The sequence below is a fragment of the Cajanus cajan genome, chromosome 6, assembly GCF_000230855.2.
Source record: "Cajanus cajan strain Asha chromosome 6, NIPB_CcT2T_4, whole genome shotgun sequence".
Lineage (NCBI taxonomy): Eukaryota > Viridiplantae > Streptophyta > Magnoliopsida > Fabales > Fabaceae > Cajanus > Cajanus cajan.
This window is the reverse complement of record NC_138522.1, coordinates 42,507,833-42,529,582: the sequence shown is the minus strand read 5'-3', so window position 1 is coordinate 42,529,582 and position 21,750 is coordinate 42,507,833. Positions and strand designations below refer to the sequence as shown.

The window sequence follows — 21,750 nt, the reverse complement described above, 5'->3', positions numbered from 1 at the left end:
CTCCCTTTAGAAAGATTCGTTTATCCACGACTAAAAACAATGCTTAGTCAACTAACAATATTTTTGACGTAGGTTACATTTGAATATTTTTGTAACATTTTTTCTATGGTCGTTTTTTTTTTTGTAAATCCTGTTAAATAAAAAAAATTTGTTAAACAGATGCTATATAATCCACATCGTTTAGTATACTCACAAAAATTTTAACAGTTAATAATGCATTATTCTGTATATTCACTGGTGGCATTCTAAAGTACCAAAATGAAGAAGCATGAGTCTAATGGATTGAAATGAACCTATATTTGTCTACTGCAAATGAAAAAACAAACACACTATATAATCCTTCATTCATTTCAAATTATCTACTATTTTGAAATATTTAATTAATTTAGAATATTTGTTACTTTGAAAATATCTAGAAAATATTTTTTAAAAAAAAACCTTATTTATTAGTAGTATCTTACTTAATTGGCACAAATAATAAAATCAAAAATAAAAAAAAAAACGTAAAACATCTTATAAAAAGAATGTATTGTAGACAAATAAACCTAAAGAATGTTACAACAAGTCTTATATATATATATATATATATATATATATATATATATATATATATATATATATATATATATATATATATAGTACTAACAAAATCACGTAGAAGACAATGTATTTTTATCAATAACTGTAAAATTAAAATATAAATATACTATTTAAGTTTCTATAAATGAAAAAAAAGAAGAAGATAGTGAGTACAAGAGATATGTAATATTTTTAGAAACTTGTTAATATAATAATTTTAATTGGACATAAAATCAAATAAGAAATATTATGTTATGACATATTTAAAATATATGTAAATTTTTATGAGTAAATATAATAGTACATGCACGAAGAGTGTAAAGGATTTTAACATTATTAAGTGTTCTAATAAAAAATGGACTTACATGATATATTTTTTTAGTTTTTACAATAATTATTTTAAAAGTAAATTTTAGATGGTTCTTAATTTATTGACGAAGTAAAGATCTTTTATATTATTTTTATCAGGAGAAAAAGTTACAAAAATGACAATATTTGGAAAGGGAGTAATGGGTTTTGGGTAGAAGCGTGCTTGACACCCAAGTTCAAAACTTTTAATTCATAAAAATTAATTATAAAAATATAATTAAATGTAATATTAAAATGTTACAACAGTAATTTTACGTGAAGAATTAAATACAAATTTATGGAGACTTATCAATAATTGAAATTAACTACTGTATTACTAAACAATTTAGTTTTAAAAATAGAATGCATTAATTTCAGTAATTAAAACTACTCATTAAACAATTAGATGCAAATTATGAAAAGTCTATCATTTGAAATACACATTAAATAATTGTTGAGAATAGAATATATTAGTATGAAGACCTTTTTAGTTTTTAATGGCCGATCAAACAATAAAATTTAGGTAACCATAATTGGTAAATGCATTAAATTATTAAATGTTCAAAATATACTAACACAATTTATTAAAGAAATAATAAAATAATTAAGAGATGTCTAAAATACTTCTAGCTTAAGCGTAAAAAAAATGCGTCAGAAGTAAAATTTAACTTATGTTGTTTAGTATATGAAATTTATTTGTAATTAAGTTACTAGCATTTTTAATCACACCTAAAATCTTTCAATATAGTTAGTAAATAACTAGGTTCTTTAAATATATTGATATAGGAGTTTGATTCTTTAACCAATAACCACATGTAGATAAAAAAAAAAAATTGTTATTAACAAAGACAATTTTCTTAAATGATCTTTTGTATTTGAATGGGAGTAATTTCCAACTATTAGTTGGAGATATGATTCCATCTCAGAAAATAAAAATAATTCTAATCATATTTATAGCAAATACAAGAAGTACGCGTAAGGTTATAGGCTCGAACTATGAACTTCTATAGATCAAAAGAAAAATTGCAAATACAAGATGAATCAAGTTACCATTGCAATTTATATCCTCTGTGCTTTCAAGAAATTGCGATGAAGTATTTTTTATTCAATACAATACAACTTTCTTGAATGTGCTATTTGATAGAAATAAAGAAGAAGAAAAATACAACTTTCTCGTGAAGGCTCCGTAAACTCGTATCGTAAACTCATCTCGTAAACTCGTAAGAGATTACTCAATAAACAAAATTATAAAAATAATTAAAAATTATATAATAATTAAACATTTTAACTTTATATTAAAGAGTAAAATAACAAATTATATTAATAATAAAATAATTTATTAAATATAGTAGGATTACACTATTCTAATTTATTTATATATATATATATATAAATATTAGATAATTTATAATACAAATAATTAATAATATACATATAAAAATAAAAATATAACTATTTATACATTAAATATTTTTAATAATAAAAATTTATAGTAGCTAAACAAAATAAAAAAATTAAGAAAACAAAATATTTAAGGTCTTATATTAAATTTTGTATTACTTAAAATATGATCTAAATTATAATAATAATAATTAATAATTAATAAAGAGAGGTTACTTTCTAAAAAAAATAATGAAGTAAAAACCCTCTTAACCAAATCAAAACAAAAAATAAAACTTGGCCCATTCGGCCCATATTCCAACCCTAATTATTTTTCCTGCAATGCAACCCTTCCTCAAGCCGTCGCCGCTGCCTTCCCTCTTAGAAGAAGACAGATCTGCAGATGCCGGGGAAGACAGAGCCACTGTCAGAGAGGATAGATCGGCGGAGATTCGCCGGAGAGGAGAGGAGACTCGCGGAGGTGTCGCGCGAAGAGGAGAGGAGACGTGCGGAGGTGTCGCGCGAAGGAGGTGAGGCGCGAAGGAGGTGAGGCGCGAAGGAGGAGAGCCGTGGAAGAGGCGCTGCGGAGGTCTGGAGTGGAGAGGAGAGTAGGAGATGAAAGTGCCCTAACACACAACACAAAACGTGCGTTTTGTGTAAGTGAAAAAAAAAACGGTGATCTCTTAATATCGGAGATAGTCTCGCGAGTTTACACGAGTTTACCCGAGTTCACCGAGATTGCTCCGAGTTCACTAAAAAACGATTTTACCTCCGAGTTGTACAGGTAAGCTCTTGTAAACTCGTAAACTCGTACGAGAGTTTACGAGTTGTCACTAGAGATTGACAACATGTATGTGAGGCGAAGCACCTGCGTCCGTAACACGTGAAAGTCCCTTAACAGGTGTTAGCATGTGACACCTGTTAAAGCCAACCCCACTTTTTTCCCCATCCAACCACATCAAGACCAGACGTAGTACCTTTTTCCAAGTCCAACACTTGTATTTTAGATTTTAGTACTACACCGAAAAAACACTTCAATTAAAAACGACAACCCTCCCATGAAACCACTTTCCTCGCTCGCGAACAAAACCACCCATGACTTGTAATAATATAAACTCGATATGTATCTTGGAGTTAATATTCTAAAAGCCAAATCCAAGAAACCAGTAGAAAAATAGAAGCTAAAAAAACAATATAAAATTCCAAGTCGAGTAGTTTTATATACAATAGCCAAAATCTATAAACGGAGGCAACAATTTAAGCATATGGAATGGCGAGAAAAAAAAAAGTATTAAGGAAAGGAAAAATAGTAATAATAAATAATAATAAGTAATGGTAGTGTGGGTGGAAGGAAAGGGTAATGAAGTCAGTGTGAAGATGGTAGTGGAGTAGTGATGACAATGGTGATAAGAAAAAGAAAAGTTGGTGTCTCTCTAAGTCGAACTCGAAGCCAAGGAACAGAGTCTTGTAATACTAATAATGTGTTAAAATGAAACCCTAAACCATACACAACTAGGGATCTACATCATGAGGGCAGCCGCGGTGGCCAAGGCGCCCAGGTAGCCGGCGGCGGGGACTCTGCGGAGGTCGGCGCGGCTGCTGGGAGCGACGGAGGCGGGGGCGTCGGCGGGGCCGTCGCTGACGACGCCGGAAGCGGTGGGGGAGAGTGGGGAGAGGGCGGGAGCATCGGGAGCGGGGGGGGAGTCGAGGGGGGACTCGGCCGGAGAGGTGGTGCTGGTGGTGGGGGCGGAGGAGGGGCTGGTGGTGGGAGAGGAGGAGGAAGGGGAGGGCGGGGAGGAGAGCGTGGCGGCGCTAGGAGTGGGGGAGGCAGCGGTGGTGGGTGGGGTGGTGGTGGTTGGAGGCGTGGCGGCAGGAGTGGCGGTGGGAGAGGCGGCTGAGGCTTTAGCGGGCGCGGGTGTGGCTGAGGCTGAGGCTGAGGCTGAGGCTGAGGGAGTGGCGGCGGGGGTGGCGGAGGGTGACTGAGCCTGAGAGAGAGCGGAGGAGGCAAGGAAGAGGAAGAGGAAGAGGAAGAAGGGTGTTGTGGCCATGGTTGGTTTGGGGTTTGAGGGAATGAGTGGTTTTTGTTTGATGAGAATGAGAGTTATTATTATGAGCGTAATGAAAGGTGGTATATATATAAATGAAACGAAGGGTGATTTGATTCAGAGGTGAAGAGAATGGTTCGCGAATATGTGTCTTAATCGGTCATGCCGAGTCAACCGCGCCAAACCAAGCGTACGTTCTCATATCTATATTCATTCATAATCACTAGCTTTCTTCACCTTTTCAACTATCGTCTCCGATTTCCTCTCCTCTCCTCTCCACGAAACCTTTCACTTCACTTTTTTCTTTTTTTCAACCAATAATTACTGTTTCACTTTAATTATTTTTATTTTCTTCTTTCTCACTTTAATCACTTACATATTAGGCTTTTTGACCTGAGTAAATAAAAATAAATAAAAATAGGCGAATTAAATTAAAAAAAATTATTTATCTAAATAGGTAGTTTTGGACACGCAGGCGCCAACGTGGCAGTGAAAACGCCTGGGGATGGGCGTTTTTTAGAAAATTCCTCCCCCCAAGGCGCCTTCTTTTGGTGATGTGGCATGGGTACGTGTAAACGAAAAACGCATGAGGGGGAGGCGCTTTGTTGACATGGCAGGTGTGAGGAGAAAACGCCCTCCCTGGGCGCCATGTACACGTGGCATGTGTGGGGAGAAAACACCCCCCTTGGGCGCCTTGTACACTTGGTAGGAGTGAGGAGAAAACGCCCCCCCCCCCCCCCCGGGCGCCTTGTACACTTGGCAGGTGTGAGGAGAAAACGCCCCCCCTGGGCGCCTTGTACACTTGGCAGTCCTTCACTGACGGAGCCTGTGGGGTAGGCGTTTTCAAGATAACACCTCCCCCTGATTGCAACTTGGTGCGTACTCGTTGTTTACAAAACGCCTCAGTCCCAGGTGCTATCAAATTCAGAGTAGTTAAATGTATTGGGTTGCACAAAATTCATTTGTTCGATTTGTGGTCCAGCTCATTTTTTATTTGGTGGTCCAGGTGCAAGTAAGTAATATATTTAAATTTTTGTAATTTTAAATTTTATTTTTATAATATGTTGTATGTTTGTATCATTGTTGATTTTGTAAAGTAGAGTGGTGTAAAAATTTTAATTTTAATTTTTTTTAAATATGAAGTTGAAGACGTAAGTTATAAACGTGGAACGGGCCGTTCTGAAAAAGCACGTATTCAAAACGGGTCGTTCCGATTTTTAAAGAAAGGTTGTTAATTTATGTTTTGGAACGGCCCGTTCTCCTTTTAGAATAAGCCGTTCCAGAACAAAAATTAACCTCTGATGAGCTCTTTGAGAACGGGTCATTCTGGGTTCATAGATCAAACACCTTTGTTGCAATGAGAACGACCCGTTCTGAAATTAGAAAGGGCCGTTCCAGTGCCCCAATTAATATTTTTTTAAATGAAAAAGTTATATAATTTGATTTTTATAATTGAATATATGTATTTATTGCAATGTTAAAAATTGTGATATTATACTGAATATTTGAAATTTTAAAATTTGAGACACAATATTAATGAAATATTTATTTTGATTTGTATTTTATCAGGAATGTCTCGTAGAGGTATTGATTACGTACCTGATAGTGACGAAGAAGTAGACATTGTTCCATCAAATGAAGTACGGACAGATGAACAATTTTTTGCGTCAATGAGAAGTGCAATGGCAGCTAGACAGGCTGAAGAAGCTCGAGAACAAGAGTCATTGTCTCCGTTGTCACCCCCTACACCAAAACTTGGGGATGATGACGAAGAGACATCTAGTACACGTGACATTGGCCGTGTTATTCCTGGACCAACTGGTTTGGTCCAAGCTACAATGAGGAACAGGGAATCTGAAAATCCCTTGCCAACACAAGAGTTTTTGGCTGATCTTAACGGACCTGCGATGTTGGTGTTCAACTCTAACCCGTGGCGCTATGCTATGGATTATGTGAAATCTAGAGGTTTGTTTAGCATATTAAGTTTCATGTGTGTAAATTTAATGATGCAAATAATGTTAACTATAATTTTTATTTTTTTAACAATAGGTCTACCTGAAGTGACAACATTGATTAATATCAACCACAATTTAGAAAGAGTCCCAACAGTTGTTGCTTTTGTGGAGTCTATGATCCCAACTGGACAGGGAAATTATACTATTAATTTAAAGGTATGGTTAGTGAATTTGTTATACATTAAAAGAAATTGTTTTGTAATTAATTGTAAATATTTATTTCAGGACCCAACTGCAGCGATTGGTGCAAGCTTACATTACAAAGTTAAGCAACACCGACAATATGGGGAAGACATTGTTGTGGGGTGTGTTAATTCTGAAACAGGTAAAATTTGTTGTATAAATTTAAATTATATGTTATTTATGTGTTGAATTGAATTTGTTTTTTTTTTCTTCAGGTTGTCGTGTTTGCCCCCAGGCGTTTCCGTGGTCCATACTTGCTTAATATAACTAAAAATAATGTAAAACGGGTGAGTAGTGTTAGTTAAATATAATTTATTTTGTAAGTAATATTGTTTAACAAATGTATGTTACATTTTTTGCAGGTTATTCCGAAGGATATCTGATTTGATGAGAAAAAATATTTGTAATTTAGTTTTAGGTTTATTGTTAATTCGGATGGTTGTAATGTAAATTTTATTGTGGATTGTAATATTTAAATTTGGATAATATTATTATTAAATATTCGTAAAATTATGCACTTTAGTTATATGTATTTGTTGTTGTTGTTTTTTAATTTTGTAATGAAAAAAAAAAATTGTTAAATTATGTACTTCATATTATTTTATTATTTTAGTTTGGGTCCATTTGCCTATAAATATAAGTGTGTGTGTGTGTGTTTTATGTTCAGACACTTTCTCTTCAACTTAAGATAGAAATATTGTAGTAGTGATTTCGAAGAATGGGTTCAGCAACAGTGTTTGCTCTTGTGTTTCAAAATGTTCAGATATTTGAAACTCAGTACGGTCTTGATTATGCCATACAAATGCCATCTAGTGGAAGAGTTATCAAACTTAACGAAGACATGACACTTGTTAATTTGTTGAATGAGGTACATAAGAGGTTGATCAAAGGGGATAGCAAACACATAAGTCAAGTTCATTATCGTTGTCCAGTTAGATATGAAGATGGAGGAAAGCAATATACTCCATATCCTTTAACCTGTGATGAAGATGTGTCATTCATGTTTCACAAATTTGCAGAAGACCCGAATGAATTGCTACTGAATTTGTTTGTTACTTTTGAAGATCTGGAGCCTCAACAATTGCAGATGTGGAACATGGTCAATTCATTTGAAAGACAACTAAACTTCATGTAGGTTACCGTATACGTTAACAATCAATGTTTTCTTGTTTGTATCGTTGTTTATTTTGTAAACAGTCAATGTTTACTTTGTTAACTTCATGTTATTGTTGTCGTTGTTGTTAAACAATAGTTAAGTGTTTGTTGAAGTTTAAAAGTATTATCTTAATTTGAATGTAGTACTAAAGTGTTGAAGTATGAATAATATTTACGTGTGTGATTAAGAAATGTCATATTATTTTCCTTACAATGAAAAATAACAATCGAAAATGTAAAGCATAAAGTAGGTTAAACGAACGGTCCTGATCGCACCGATAGAATCAACGGTGTAGATCATCTCGAATTTAAATTCGTCACTGTTCATGGGTCAGAAGTGTTGTCTCGTAGTAGCAGGGGAAACGAACGGCCCTGATCGCACCGACAGAATCAACGGTGTAGATCATCTCGAATTTAAATCTCACTATTCATGGGTGAGATGTGTTGTCTCCTAGTAGCAGGGGAAACGAACGGCCCTGATCGCACCGACAGAATCAACGGTGTAGATCATCTCTAATTTAAATCCGTCACTGTTCATGGGTCAGATGTGTTGTCTCCTAGTAGCAGGGGAAACGAACGGCCCTGATAGCACCGACAGAATCAACGGTGTAGATCATCTCGAATTTAAATTCGTCACTGTTCATGGGTCAGATGTGTTGTCTCCTAGTAGCTAGGGAAACGAACGGCCCTGATCGCACCGACAAAATCAACGATGTAGATCATCTCGAATTTAAATTCGTCACTGTTCATGGGTCAGAAGTGTTGTCTCGTAGTAACAGGAGAAACAAACGGCCCTGATCGCACTAACAGAATCAACGGTGTAGATCATCTCGAATTTAAATCCCTCACTGTTCATGGGTCAGAAGTGTTGTCTCGTAGTAGCAGGGGAAACGAACGGCCCTGATCGCACCGAAAGAATCAACGGTGTAGATCATCTCGAATTTAAATCCGTCACTGTTCATGGGTCAGAAGTGTTGTCTCGTAGTAGTAGGGGAAACGAACGGCCCTGATCGCACCGACAGAATCAACGGTGTAGATCATCTCGAATTTATATCCGTCACTGTTCATGGGTCAGATGTGTTGTCTCCTAATAGCAGAGGAAATGAACGACTATGATCGCACCGACAGAATCAACGGTGTAGATCATGTATTTTTTTAGACAAATGCATTGTTCATGGGTCTATAAATATACGAATTCCATTGAAAATATTTCACCATCCAACTTATTTGGCTTTTGTTTGTTTTGTTATCTGATTTGTTGCATAGCTGTTGTGTTTGTTATTTAGTATCTGTTAAATTTCGTTTAAATCATGTCTTTCATTTGTGTAGTGTATTACAATGGTACAATTAACCAAACTGCTGAGGGTTGTTCATTCGTGGGTAGTCATAAAACAATACGTATTAGTCGTGGTATTGATGTTGAATATTTAAAGAATAAAATTCATGGAAAGTTACATGTTAATGCTAATCAATTTATCTCCAACATACAATGTAGATATTTACGTTCTCTTGATCCTGTATCATATGAAAGTGTTGATGTATGTGATGATGAAGATCTTGAGTGTATGTTTGATAGCTTTGAGAGACAATATAAAATGAATATGATTGAATTGTATGTTCATGTAGATGTGGTTGTGCCATCTTCAATTCATGTTAATGAAACTCAGGCAACCACTAGTCATCATGAATTTGAACAAACAACATCTTATCCGGCAAGTAACATCCCTAATTTACAACCCAAAAATGTTCCAATCTCACCACCAATAAATCATCCTGACTCAAACATTGATTTTGAGACAAACTTGAGTGATGATGATATCAATCTGGGACAAGGTGATGAAGCCGACGATTTGAATTCATCTAATACAGAGGATGAAGATGTCAATGCAAACAACAATGTGAGGGTGCAATCACCATATGAAGTTGAACCTCCCCAGCCAACTGAATCAGGTTTATTTGAAGTTCTATTAGTTTGATAAATAATATGGGTACTTACTTAACATTTTTTTCCCAACTACGACCTTCAAATAATCCATTTTGGACAGAAACTCCACATTACAGTTATATTGACTGGAGTCATCCAGATCAAGAGAGTTGGTATCGTGGTTTAGATGTCCCTAATTCTTGGAGAGTTGGCGACGAGCTGTATATCGGGCTTCGTTTTCACACAAAAAATGATGTACAGATGGCTGTTAAACATTATTCTATGAATGCACATCAAACTTTTGTTGTTGTTGAGTCTGGCCAAAGGGTTTTCTCTGTCAAATGCCCTAATAGCAATGAAGGTTGTCCTTGGAAACTAAGGGCAATTATGTCTAGTAAATTGAACAACAAATGGGTCATCAAGAAATGGGGCACGACACACACATGTATTAACCCCATGCTATCTCAACATCACAACAAATTGGACTCTGAGTTCATATGTTGTTGTATATTAGGTAAGTGCATATTTAACTTTGCAGTTAAAACTGATCATATCACTTTTTCTAACATGGTTAGCATTTATTTGTAGGTATGGTTAGGGAAGATGCTTCCATTTCGATTTCTCTAATTCAAGAAAGAATTAGTGGACAATTCAACTATAAGGTGTCGTATCGGAAGGCATGGAAAGCCAAACAAAAGGCAATTGAGAGGGTTTATGGTGACTGGAGTCACTCATATGATCTTCTACCAAGGTGGTTGGACAGGATGGTTGAATGTTGTCTTGGGTCTGTGTATAAACTTGAAACCACTGAGTACTTGTCAAACAATATAGTGGATCCAAATTTCTGTCAATTTCGTCGAGTCTTTTGGACATTTAAACCAGCATGTGATGCCTTCAACTACACTAAACCCATTATACAAATAGATGGGACATTTTTGTATGGAAAGTACCGAGGCACACTACTAATCGCTACGACACAAGATAGAAATGCTTGTGTATTACCACTTGCATTTGCAATAGTAGAAGGAGAAACACTAAGCGATTGGTCATGGTTTTTGTCTAACATTCGTCGGTATGTTACGAGAAAATAAGGTATTTGTTTAATAAGTGATCGACACCAAAGCATAAAGTCAACAGTGGCAAATGCCCAAGGGTGGCAACCACCTCAAGCATATCATGTATATTGCATTCGACACATTGCTAGCAACTTCAACCACCGATTCAAGAATACTAAACTTAAAGAAGAATTGATTAACATAGGTACTAAATGATTTATTGTTTTTTATATGGTGTACTATTAACTTTAATTTTATAAATATTAATACATAAACTTCTTATATGGCAGGGTACACAACCAACAAGCATAGATTTGAAAAAAGGTTGGAAAGGTTTCGTGAGGTGAGCCCTGAAATTTGTCGTTGGATTGATGGCATTTCCCTTGAAGAATGGGCAATCGCACACGACGAAGAAGGACGTCGATGTGGACACATGACAACAAATTTGTCCGAGGCAGTCAACAAAATCCTTAAGGGTGCACGAAACTTGCCTATAACTGCGCTAGTTAAATGCACGTATGCTAGGTTGGTGGAGTATTTTATTCAAAGATTAGGTCAGGCAAACGCTTACCTTGCTCTGGGTAAACATTACTGTCAGAAGTTAATGGATGCTATGGAAACAAATCAACAACAAGCAACCTCTCATTTCGTTCGCAGGTATGATTATGAGTGTACAAGATTTGAAGTTGAAGAAATCTTCAATGCAGTCACACAACGAGGTGGGAAGGTTTTCAATGTTATTTTAAATGAAAAAAAATGTGAGTGTGGTGCTTTTCAGGCGTATAGATATCCATGTTCACATGCAATAGCAGCTTGTGCACACATTCGTATAGATCCATTAACTTTTGTTGATGCCGCATATACTAACGAATACATCAAAGCGGCATATTCAGGTCAATGGTTCCCACTTGGAAGTGAAGAAAATATTGAACCTAATAATGAACCTCGTATACTCCCAGATGAGACAATCATACGTACAAAGGGACACCCAAAATCCACCCGCATTAGAAATGAAATGGATTGGACTGAATCCCAAAGGAGGCAACGATGTGGACATTGTAGGCGTGAAGGGCATAATAGAACCAATTGCCCTGTGCTGGCTGAAGATGTAATCAATAACGCATGACAAGTTTGTATGTTGTTGTGTATTTAAAGAATAAAATTCCTCCAAAGTTAAATCATATGTCAATTCTAATTCAATTAAACTGTTCTATTATACAATAAAATAATTACAACAACGTTTACAGTAAGTATTAAAAGAAATACAAATTACTTCTTCAACGTATTATCGTATTTCTGGAGCATGTAACCAGCGTGGTCTGGTGGCATATCAACTGTAAAAAAAAGTTAATATTAGTAAAGTAAACATTTAGGTAAATAAATAAATATAGAACGATCAATTACGTTTAAGTACTAACAACTTATTATTCAAATTACCTATTCATTTCTCCGCATGTGCTGCTCATGGGGACTTAGGATACATTGCCGTTATTTATGGCGAGCACCACGATCTAGGTTCCTCCGAACTAACTCATCACCATCTCCCTCAGGGCTTCCAACTTCCGCTGCTAATGCTGTATTCAAATCATGCCCTAAACCTGGATGATGGGAAGACGAACCCCCACCTTAAAATCCTCCTACCATAAATGAGGGCTGTCCAAAATGATAATCTCGATAATTCATCATAGGTGCTGATGGAGAGATCATGTTTGGAACATATGGAGAAGGTGTAAACTGGAACATACTACCACCCGACATACTCGGGACATGACCCATCGACTCCGATGCCGGGAAATTACCTGCACCAGACACTCCTGCTGTGTCAAACCCAAAAGATGTGTCTTGTGCAGTACCATACACATATTGTGTCACATCTACATCCGTGGTCAATGTAGTCGGATAATATGTCCCAGTTAGTGGCTCAGTCGGAGGAACTGGCATCTGTAAACCCTGGTGTTCAACTCGCATTCATCGACGACTTAGTCCCTTTCCTTCTCGTCGACCCGCCCCAATGTGCTCCACCTGAACTGCGTCTGGTTGTGGTAATGTTGCAGTTGGAGCCGGTGTAAAAGGGAAACTCACCCTGCTCACCTCGTCTCGCAACTGCAAGCAGTAACCGATCCTATCATGCATCATGGTAAAATCAAAGGAATCCCTATGTTCTTCACTGGTGCCATGATACATGTGTTCCAGAACATCGGTCTACAAATAACATAATAAATATCATCAGAACACTACATTTGTAAATATGTCACAAGTAATTATTTAAATACATGCGTAGATTTGTACTCACCACATATCCTTCCTTTGCACTAGAAGGAGAAATTCATCGCCTTGTATGTTTCCTATACCACACCATGTATTCTGAGCTATTGCTCAAGTGTGGTGTATCACACGCAGGTTGTGTCCATACACGATGATGTCGTGACTGCCACTCCTGCACAAATTGAACGTGCATGCGTGACCAGTCCGTGTTATCCTTGCCTCTCAACGAAAGATCATGCAATTTCTCCGGATGAATAGGAGGCACAGGAATGTGTTAGACCATCCCAAATTGTCGCATGACACGATCTGCATAATGATACTCGACGATGTGGAAATTAATCAATGGGACAGTTGAGTTCCATACTTGTGAGTCCTCAAAACAGTAAGGAGGTAATGTAGGTAGTAACTCCAAGTATGATTGCCATACAAACTGCAAAATAACAAAACAATTAAGTACTTAAGAATTATCATTTATAATCATAATTTTTTAACCTAAATCTTCAATATAATATTATAATTTAAAACTTACATCCTCTCTTTTTAAACGGTCAAAATACTCTCTATACTTCACAATTTTTTCTTTTGTTTCCTCTCTAGGTTTATGCAAGGCATAATTCCACCTGTTATAAAAACAAAAAAACCATTAATTCTTCAATTTCCAAATTAATTCTAAATATAGTTATTCTTAAATCGATCACAAGTAATATAGTTACTAACCTTGCCCCTAGAGGAACATGAAATGTAGATAAAGGTGGATGAGGTGGTGCAATAGAAACCGATACCATGCTCATAATTGCAGTAAAATACCTGACCCAACAATTTCCTTGTGATCATAATTCGTCGCCACGCACAACTCCCTGTACATATTTGCAAGGACGCATGACCCCCAACTCATTTGACCACAAACATCTAGGTCTTCGAGGAAACTCAGGTATCTGAGGGATACAAACGAGCTAGAGTGATCAATTAATAAATATCCCCCGATCATGCGTAAAATGAACGCTCTAGTATAGCGTTCCAACTGTTCCTGGCTATGTATATGCTCAGAAACATCTGAAAAGTGCCGGTCAATCCAGCTCATCCTCAATCGACCGCCAGCAAGCATTGCCTCAGGGGTTGTCATGCCAAGAAGGCGCTGCACAAGAGCTCCCCAATCCATACTTGCGTATCCAGTAATGGGTGCCCCAGAGATCTTCAACCCAAGTAAAATTGCAACATCCTCCAACGTGATAGTACACTCGCCGAAGGGCATGTGAAACGTGTGGGTCTCTGGTATCCATCGCTCAACTAACGCAGATATTAAATGATTATCCACAGGAAAGTAACTAATTTGCGCCATCCCCATAAAACTAGCCCTTTGTAGAAGATCCTGAACAGCAGCTGGAATGTCACCACCACGCAACTCTGATTGTTTTGCACTCCTAACCTTCAGAACCCTATCCTCAGCTCCATTCCATATATGCTCAGATATATGGAATGGTTGAAGCCTTAATAATGAATCATCGATAGGTCCTACATGAATCATCTGTCTAGACATCCTGATATAATTCAACAAACAAATAAATTAAATATTAAACTCAAACAACTAATTAATTATAAATTTTATAAATGCCTAAATACCTAATTTAATCCCTCATAATAATTCAAAATTTTCAATTGAAATCCTTCATTCTCATTGCACAAAAAGTGTCTAAATTTGGGTTTTGGAACGGGCCATTCTGAAAGCAGAACGACCCGTTCTGACCCCTTCCATTTTTCACTAAATGAAACAACCAGAACGGCCCCACAACGACCCGTTCTACTTTCAAAACGGCCCGTTCTGAAAGTAGAACGGGCAGTTCTGATTTCACAACAGCTCGTTCCAGATCCAAAATAACACCCATTTAGTTCAATCAGAACGGCCCGTTCCAAAAATAGAACGGGTCGTTCCACACCCAGAAACCAGTAACGAATAGCCCTAAACATTTTGTATTTAAATTTTTTTCTAAATTTAAAATAAATAAACTAAAAGACATACCTGATAACTGTAACGTAGAAAAAAAAATGAAATGAAAAAAATGATCCAGTAGCCAGAACGGGCCGTTCCCAAATTGGAACGGGCCGTTCCAAACTATTGTTTTGGCCTTACTAAAATGAAGGAGAACCGGCCGTTCCGGAAGGAGAACGGGCCGTTCTGGAAAGGAGAACGGGCCGTTCCGGATGGAGAACGGGCCGTTCTGGATGAGTCCCGGAACGGGCCGTTCTGATTCCAGAACGGGCCGTTCTGGGCGTGGATTTTGTGCGTGATTTGGGAGTTCGGAACGGGCTGTTCCGAACTCGGTACGGGCCGTTCTGGGGCAATCCGAAAGTCTATAAATAGGGGTTGGGGCCTTCAGGAAAATGTGAGTTTTTAGAGAGAAGGTTTAGAGAGAAGGTCTCTGAGTTAGTGAACTCCTTTCTCTCTCAAATTTCTCTGTTTGACTCATTTTCTCCTCTAGATCACTAACTCCTTCTGACTTTTCTTGAAATTTAGATTAGAAAGCTTGCTTTGGGAGGTTTGAAGTTCCGGGTTGAGCTTTGGAAAAGAATTTTATTTCGTCGCAGTTATTTGCTATTCTGAGCCAACCTTTAGGTAAGGGAAGCTAGAATGTTTGTTATTTAAGTTGCATGTGAGTTGGAAACTCAATTGATGCATGAAAGATGAGGATCCATGGCTGGATCGGAGATTTCGCTCATTTTTCGGGGTTTTGGGAAAAATGGGTTTTTGGGTGGAATTGATGCATCTGATGGGTGCATGTAGATTTGGAGTTTGTTTTTGTGTTGTATAGAGCCTATGCATTGTGTTTTTGTGTTTGCATGTGGCTGGATTTGTTGAGTTGGATGAGAGTTTCTGAACTCTCTGACTGGGATTAGGCTAGGCGCAAGTTGAGCGCGCCAGGCGTGGAAGAGCTTAGGGCTCTCGGGTTGGATGTTGGGCCAGACATGATTTGGTTGCGTCAGGCGTGGATACTTTTAGGAGTCTCTGTTTCAAGGACACCGAGCGTGAGTTGAACGCGCCGGGTGTGGACGAGTTTTAGGACTCTCAGGTTGGGATTAGGCTGGGCGAGCTCAGGCTGCGCCGAGCGCGAATATGTTTATAAATAATTGATGTTTATGAATGTTTAAAGTTAAAGATTTGGATCATGTATGTATGATATATGATGTATGGTGAGGTGTGATTCATATGTATGCATAGTGATGATATATATGAATGTTTGAATATGATATGACATGTGTATATGTTCATATGGTATGTTTATTGATCATAATGGTGGTAGACCATGTATGATGTATGATGCATTATTGCATGTGATGTCTTATGACATGTGTATGATTGTTGATCATTATGGTGGGAAGACCATATATGATGTATGATGCATGATTGCATGTGATGTTTTATGGCATGAGTCTAGCCTAGGACTTGGGGAGAGGAAAAATATTTTCGAACTGGAAGAGCTCACATAGAGTCTCTTGAGAGTGGTGCTTGGATAGGCCACTGATATATGAGAATGGTGCTCTGGGAGGCCACTGGATTTGGGAGAGTGGTGCTCAGATAGGCCACTGGGTTGGGTAAGTCTCCTCTAAGTCCTTAGCTAGTGTTGGAGCGGGGTATGAGGTCGAGCGTTATTCCCTTAACCAAGTACTCGGGAAGGTGCGTGGATCCTTGCGGATAGTCGGTGGGCGAACTCCACAATTGACTTGGTTAATGCATGCCAAGGTCGTGGTAAGCCCGTACCCAGCTGTGCTATACCTGACGGTGGATCTGGACTTCCAAGTGTGTAAGTGACATCATCCGAGTAAACCCGAGTGAGGATTATATATCCTGTTTAGCTGTGACCGAGCGGGCGCATTGGGCATGAAAACGGTTGGGGTGGTTTCGATAGGATGGAATGTCACTTATACAGCTCTATTGTTGTGGAGATCTCCTAGGTGTATGCGTGACGACGCATTTGATGATTGATATGCATTGATATCTGTCATGAGATGCATTTATTGCATGATTATTAATATGATGAAGTGTGGTGTTTGACTTCATGATTGGTGCATTGTATGTTATGCATGAGTAGTATTGGATAGAGTGTATGGTGAGACTCTATGAATATGATTGATGGTTAGATGATTGTGTAATATAGATTATTGTTCTATACTTGTATGATTGATTTGTGAATTCTAGCTTACCCTTCTGTTTCCATGTGGTTGAACTGCGATGATCATACTTGGTATGGGAGCAGGTCAGGGCTAGCTTGGAGTTGAGGTGTCCGCTGCGAGACGGGGAGTTTTGATCCTCGTGTTGGAGTTACCATTTTGGGTAACGGTTTTGTCTGTGGTTGACCGGCACTAGGGAATATTATTTTTGGGATGACTGTACATATATGTAGATTTATTTTATAACAAATTTATTTAATTTGTTTTTATTTTGTACATGTATGTATGAGTTATCCAGCTTAATATTTCTTAGTTCACTAGTAGTAGTGCGATTCCACTAAGTGTAGAGACCATGGCGGGTCGTTACAATAACAACGTGCAAATATACTTTTGTGGGCAATCAAATTTTTTAAGACCACTAGTAAAACCGTTTTCTCAGAGCGTCGGGACTTCAAGCGTTTTCTCAATATCTTGTGTTGTGGCCCTTTACTCTTCCGGACACCATTTAAACACAAAATGGGGGAGGACCCCTGCCACGTGTAACAGATGGCGCCTAGGGGGGAGGAGCTTTCAGCTCAAGTGTGCCATGTAAGCAAAACGCCTGGGGGGGAGGCGCCTTCAGTGTATGCCACATCAGCCTACAAGGCGCCTGGGGGGAGGCGCCTTCAGTGTGTGCCACATCAGCACACATGGCGCCTGGGGGGGAGGCGCCTTCAGCTCATTCGTGCCACGTGTATAAAATGCCTGCCCCCTCCAGCGCTTTCAGTTCACCCTGCCACATCAGCATACAAGGCGCCTGGGGGGAGGAGTTTTCTAAAAAACGCCCACCCCCAGGCGTTTTCACTGCCACGTTGGCACTTGCGTGTCCAAAACTACCTATTTGGATAAATAGTTTTTTTTAAAATTTATTTCGTGTATTTTTTTATTTTTTTTTATTTACACAAGTCAAAAAGCCTACATATTAACACATGTACTTTCACATTCATATTCACATTTAAAACACAGCTTAACATACATTTATATTCTTTATTAAGGATAGAGATTCAGTTTCTAACATTTGATTTCTGACTTGAATATGAATTCATAATAGCAGATATCACTTTCCTTATTCCTACAGGAATCATCTTAGTAAAAATAAATTATAAAAAAAATCAACACAATTCATAAATAATTAGATTATTTATCAGATTCAGCAACTAAGAAAAACCCCATCTCTATAGTTTGTGTTGTACAAGTGTTAATTTATAATGTACGTAGTATGTTTTTGTAATGTTATAACTTTTTAATGTATTTTGATTTTAATAATCAAAATTTAAATAAATCAAATTCTTATCAAAATATTTATGATTAAAATTCTTTTATTTCTCTGTATAAATTATTATAACTATCCTTTTTTCTTCACATAATTATTTTAACTAAAGTATTTTTAACTATTTTTATTAAAATAAAGTGATTTTATCAAAATATCATATTATTGTGTTGCAATAATACAATATGCAACATCAACAATAATACTCCATAAGTACTACACTATAAGGACTATTTTTTTATATATAAAAAAAATTATAACGGCAAAAGATGAGAAAACAAAGAATTTACAAGATGAAAAGTTAAAAAGAAAAAAACTACACTAGAAAAAAATACATATTTGGAAGCTCTAATAAATATGTATTAAATGTAATGTATAAATTTAATAAAATTAATATAAAATGAACTTATATAACAAAATTCGTGTATTCTCTCATTAAAGATAATATACTTAAGCTTAGTTTTTATTAATCTAAAAACCCTATATAACTTCTATTACAATTCATTAACATTAAAATTAATTACTAATAATTAATTTAGTGGTTTTGGATGGCTAAAGTAGAACTAGTTTAGTAATAATCATTTCATGTCAATAATGGTCCATACATTATATACACGTGTATTTCAAAAATATAGGTAGCAGGTAGTAATTATCTATAGAAAAAATGGTTAATCCTTGGTAATATCTCTTAGAATTTTGACTTTAAATATAATTAAACCCTACAAAGATGAGAGCTATCTAAGTTTTACTTGAATCATATAATTTATAATTGTGAGATCAAATTATCATCTTGAAGTTGTGATTACAATAACCTATAAAAAGATCACAATTGAGACATATTGCGATTAATAATTGTTAAGAAGAGAAATGATCACTACTAGAATTTTTCTTATTACATGTGATTTTTCCTGTGAATTTTTTTATAAAAATTCGTAGAAATGTTGTTCCTGCAAATTTTCCTGCGAAATTTTATCTGCAGGTAATACCTTCGTGGATAATATTTTTTTGCGAATTTTAAAATTCGCAGGAAATTTTCCTGCAAAATTTCTTGCGAAAAAAATTAAAGAAATTATTATAAATTCTAATAATTTTTTTACTTTCAAATGCTCACAATGAATTCATCCGAAGCATTTATTTCCATGCCTCCAACATGTGATACATAATCTTTTAAATTCTAAGATTGTAAATTATAAGCCTAACATTCAACCATATAAATCAACTTGTAAGGTAAGTGTTGCCCCCAACTTATATACTCTTTAATTGCTTTATTTTCAATCGATGTGGGACTTGAATTTTTTTAAAATATTAAACTTATAAATTGAAATATATTTTTTTATTTTTCCTGCGGATTAAAATTTGCAAGAAAATTCACAGGAAAAGTTATTTGCAAAATTTTTCTACCATTTAGTAAACATTACTTGCGAATTTATTTTTGCAAGAAACAAAATAAAATTCTTACAATATTTTTTGCAAATTTTTACCATAAAAAAAATTCTATGATTATTAAAATTGTAGCAAAATTTATAAGAAATATCTATAAATTATTTTTCGCAAAAAATTTCTGCAAATATTTTTTTGCAGGAAAATTCGTAAAAAATTTATGCGAATATTTTTGCAAAAAAATTCGCAAAATATTTCTGCGAATATTTTTTTGCAGGAAAATTTACAAGAAAATTACACTTTTTAGTAGTGGACGTATAATGAATGAGAAAACATAAAATACTTATGTGTTAAATAAAAACAATTATAAATATAAGATGAGAGAAAAATTAATTATGAAAAAAAGTTATTTAATTTTAAATTAATTTTATTTATTAAATTTAAAGCTTAAATATTTATTTGTATATACACATATCTCTTTTTAGTTCATGTAATTTTATCTGTATTTCAGTAAATGCATTATCTTTTGTCATGTTTAACATAATATATTGTGCTCATATGAGATATAATGACGTGCCACAAATAATGTAACATTTTATCGACATGATAGATGATGATGTAATCATAATTTTATCTTTTATAACATGATAATATTATAAAGGTTAAAACTCTTATTTGATCCTTTATAATATTTTTTTGTTTTAATTTAGTTCTACTTTAATTTTTTGTTTTAATTTGGTTCCCAATAATTTAAATTATTGTAATTTGGGACTTCCGTCCAAATGATTTAAACGAAGTTAACTGTTAGTCACGTGAATGTCAGGTAGATGCCACGTAGATGCATAGGTGGATGCCAAATTTCATAAATACACCTGGAACCAGAACGGCCCGTTCTGAAACCAAAACGGCTCGTTCTGCTTGCACATGTTATGTGTTAATTTTGCAACTAGAACGGGCCGTTCCAAATACAAATTTAACACACCATGAGTGTAGTAGAATGGCCCGTTCTGAAACCAGAATGGTCCATTTTGGTTTTAGAACGGGCCGTTCTGGATTCAGAACGGCCCGTTCCAGAACGTCAACTTCATGCATACGTTGACTAAAATGCCGCAATGTGATTCAAAAATAAAAAATAAAAATTTATAATATATCATAAATTCAAAGACAGAAATTACTAAAAAAGTTCAAAGAAATTACTGAGAAAGGAAATCATCTGGGTAACGCTGAAGAGAAACTCTAAATCACAAAAATTCAGGTTGTACCTCCTCAAGCACAGGTTGTTATTGTTGGGGTACATCGTCAATGACTTCAAGGGGAAACACCGTTTCGTTTCATCCTTGACTGTATAGTGTCAATTTGGTAGAAAGTGGTTCACTCCAGTTTGACTAACAATGAAATAAAACCTGCTACTATTGTCCTTAGTGATACACTGCATCGTCCTTAATGATACACTGTATAGCCCAAATGTTTAGCAATTGAAGTTATCAATCTCCATTGACAATATTATCAAATCTAGTATTTGAAATGCTTTATACCTTGGGTCTTTTTTCTTGCACGACCAGAACGGCCTGTTCTGAAACCAGAACGGCCTGTTCTGGTTACACTATTGGTGTGTTAATTTTGCATATGGAATGACCCGTTTCAGGTACAAAATTAACACACCAAGAGTGCAAACAGAATGAGCCGTTCTGGTTTCAGAACGGACCGTTCTAGTTCCAGGTATATTCAAGAAATTTGTCATCCACTTGCGCATCTACGTGACATCTACCTGGCATTCACGTGACCAACAATTAACTCCGTTTAAATCATTTGGACAGAAGTTCCAAATTGTAATAATTTAAATTATTGGGGACCAAATTAAAACCAAAAATTAAAGTAAAACTAAATTTAAAAAAAAAATATGAGACAAATAAGGGCTTTCACTAGGGATGGCAGATATACCCGTACC

The 21,750-nt window shown here is 35.9% G+C and overlaps 1 protein-coding gene across 2 annotated transcripts; it reads left to right on the top strand.

Moving 5' to 3' along the window:
• Nucleotides 1-4,400: 4,400 nt before the first annotated feature.
• On the top strand, nt 4,401-8,402 carry LOC145959076 (uncharacterized). Of its 2 annotated transcripts, XM_083077126.1 has the most exons (7): nt 4,401-4,542; nt 4,828-5,364; nt 5,922-6,317; nt 6,402-6,523; nt 6,593-6,692; nt 6,766-6,837; nt 6,913-8,402. In XM_083077126.1, exons 3-6 carry the CDS (start codon nt 5,924-5,926, stop codon nt 6,810-6,812), a joined length of 663 nt encoding a protein of 220 aa, XP_082933252.1. In that variant the 5' UTR covers nt 4,401-4,542; nt 4,828-5,364; nt 5,922-5,923; the 3' UTR covers nt 6,813-6,837; nt 6,913-8,402. The 2 variants fall into 2 exon arrangements, with proteins under 2 accessions (XP_082933252.1, XP_082933251.1); XM_083077125.1 differs by having other exon boundaries at nt 6,402-6,692.
• Nucleotides 8,403-21,750: the final 13,348 nt, after the last annotated feature.

Excerpts from the sequence above, each read along its gene's own strand:
- LOC145959076 (XM_083077125.1), top strand. The coding sequence starts at position 5,924 with ATGTCTCGTAGAGGTATTGATTACGTACCTGATAGTGACGAAGAAGTA. Across the intron at positions 6,318-6,401 it reads GGATTATGTGAAATCTAGAG|GTCTACCTGAAGTGACAACA; the intron begins GTTTGTTTAGCA and ends TTTTAACAATAG. Across the intron at positions 6,693-6,765 it reads GTGTGTTAATTCTGAAACAG|GTTGTCGTGTTTGCCCCCAG; the intron begins GTAAAATTTGTT and ends TTTTTTCTTCAG.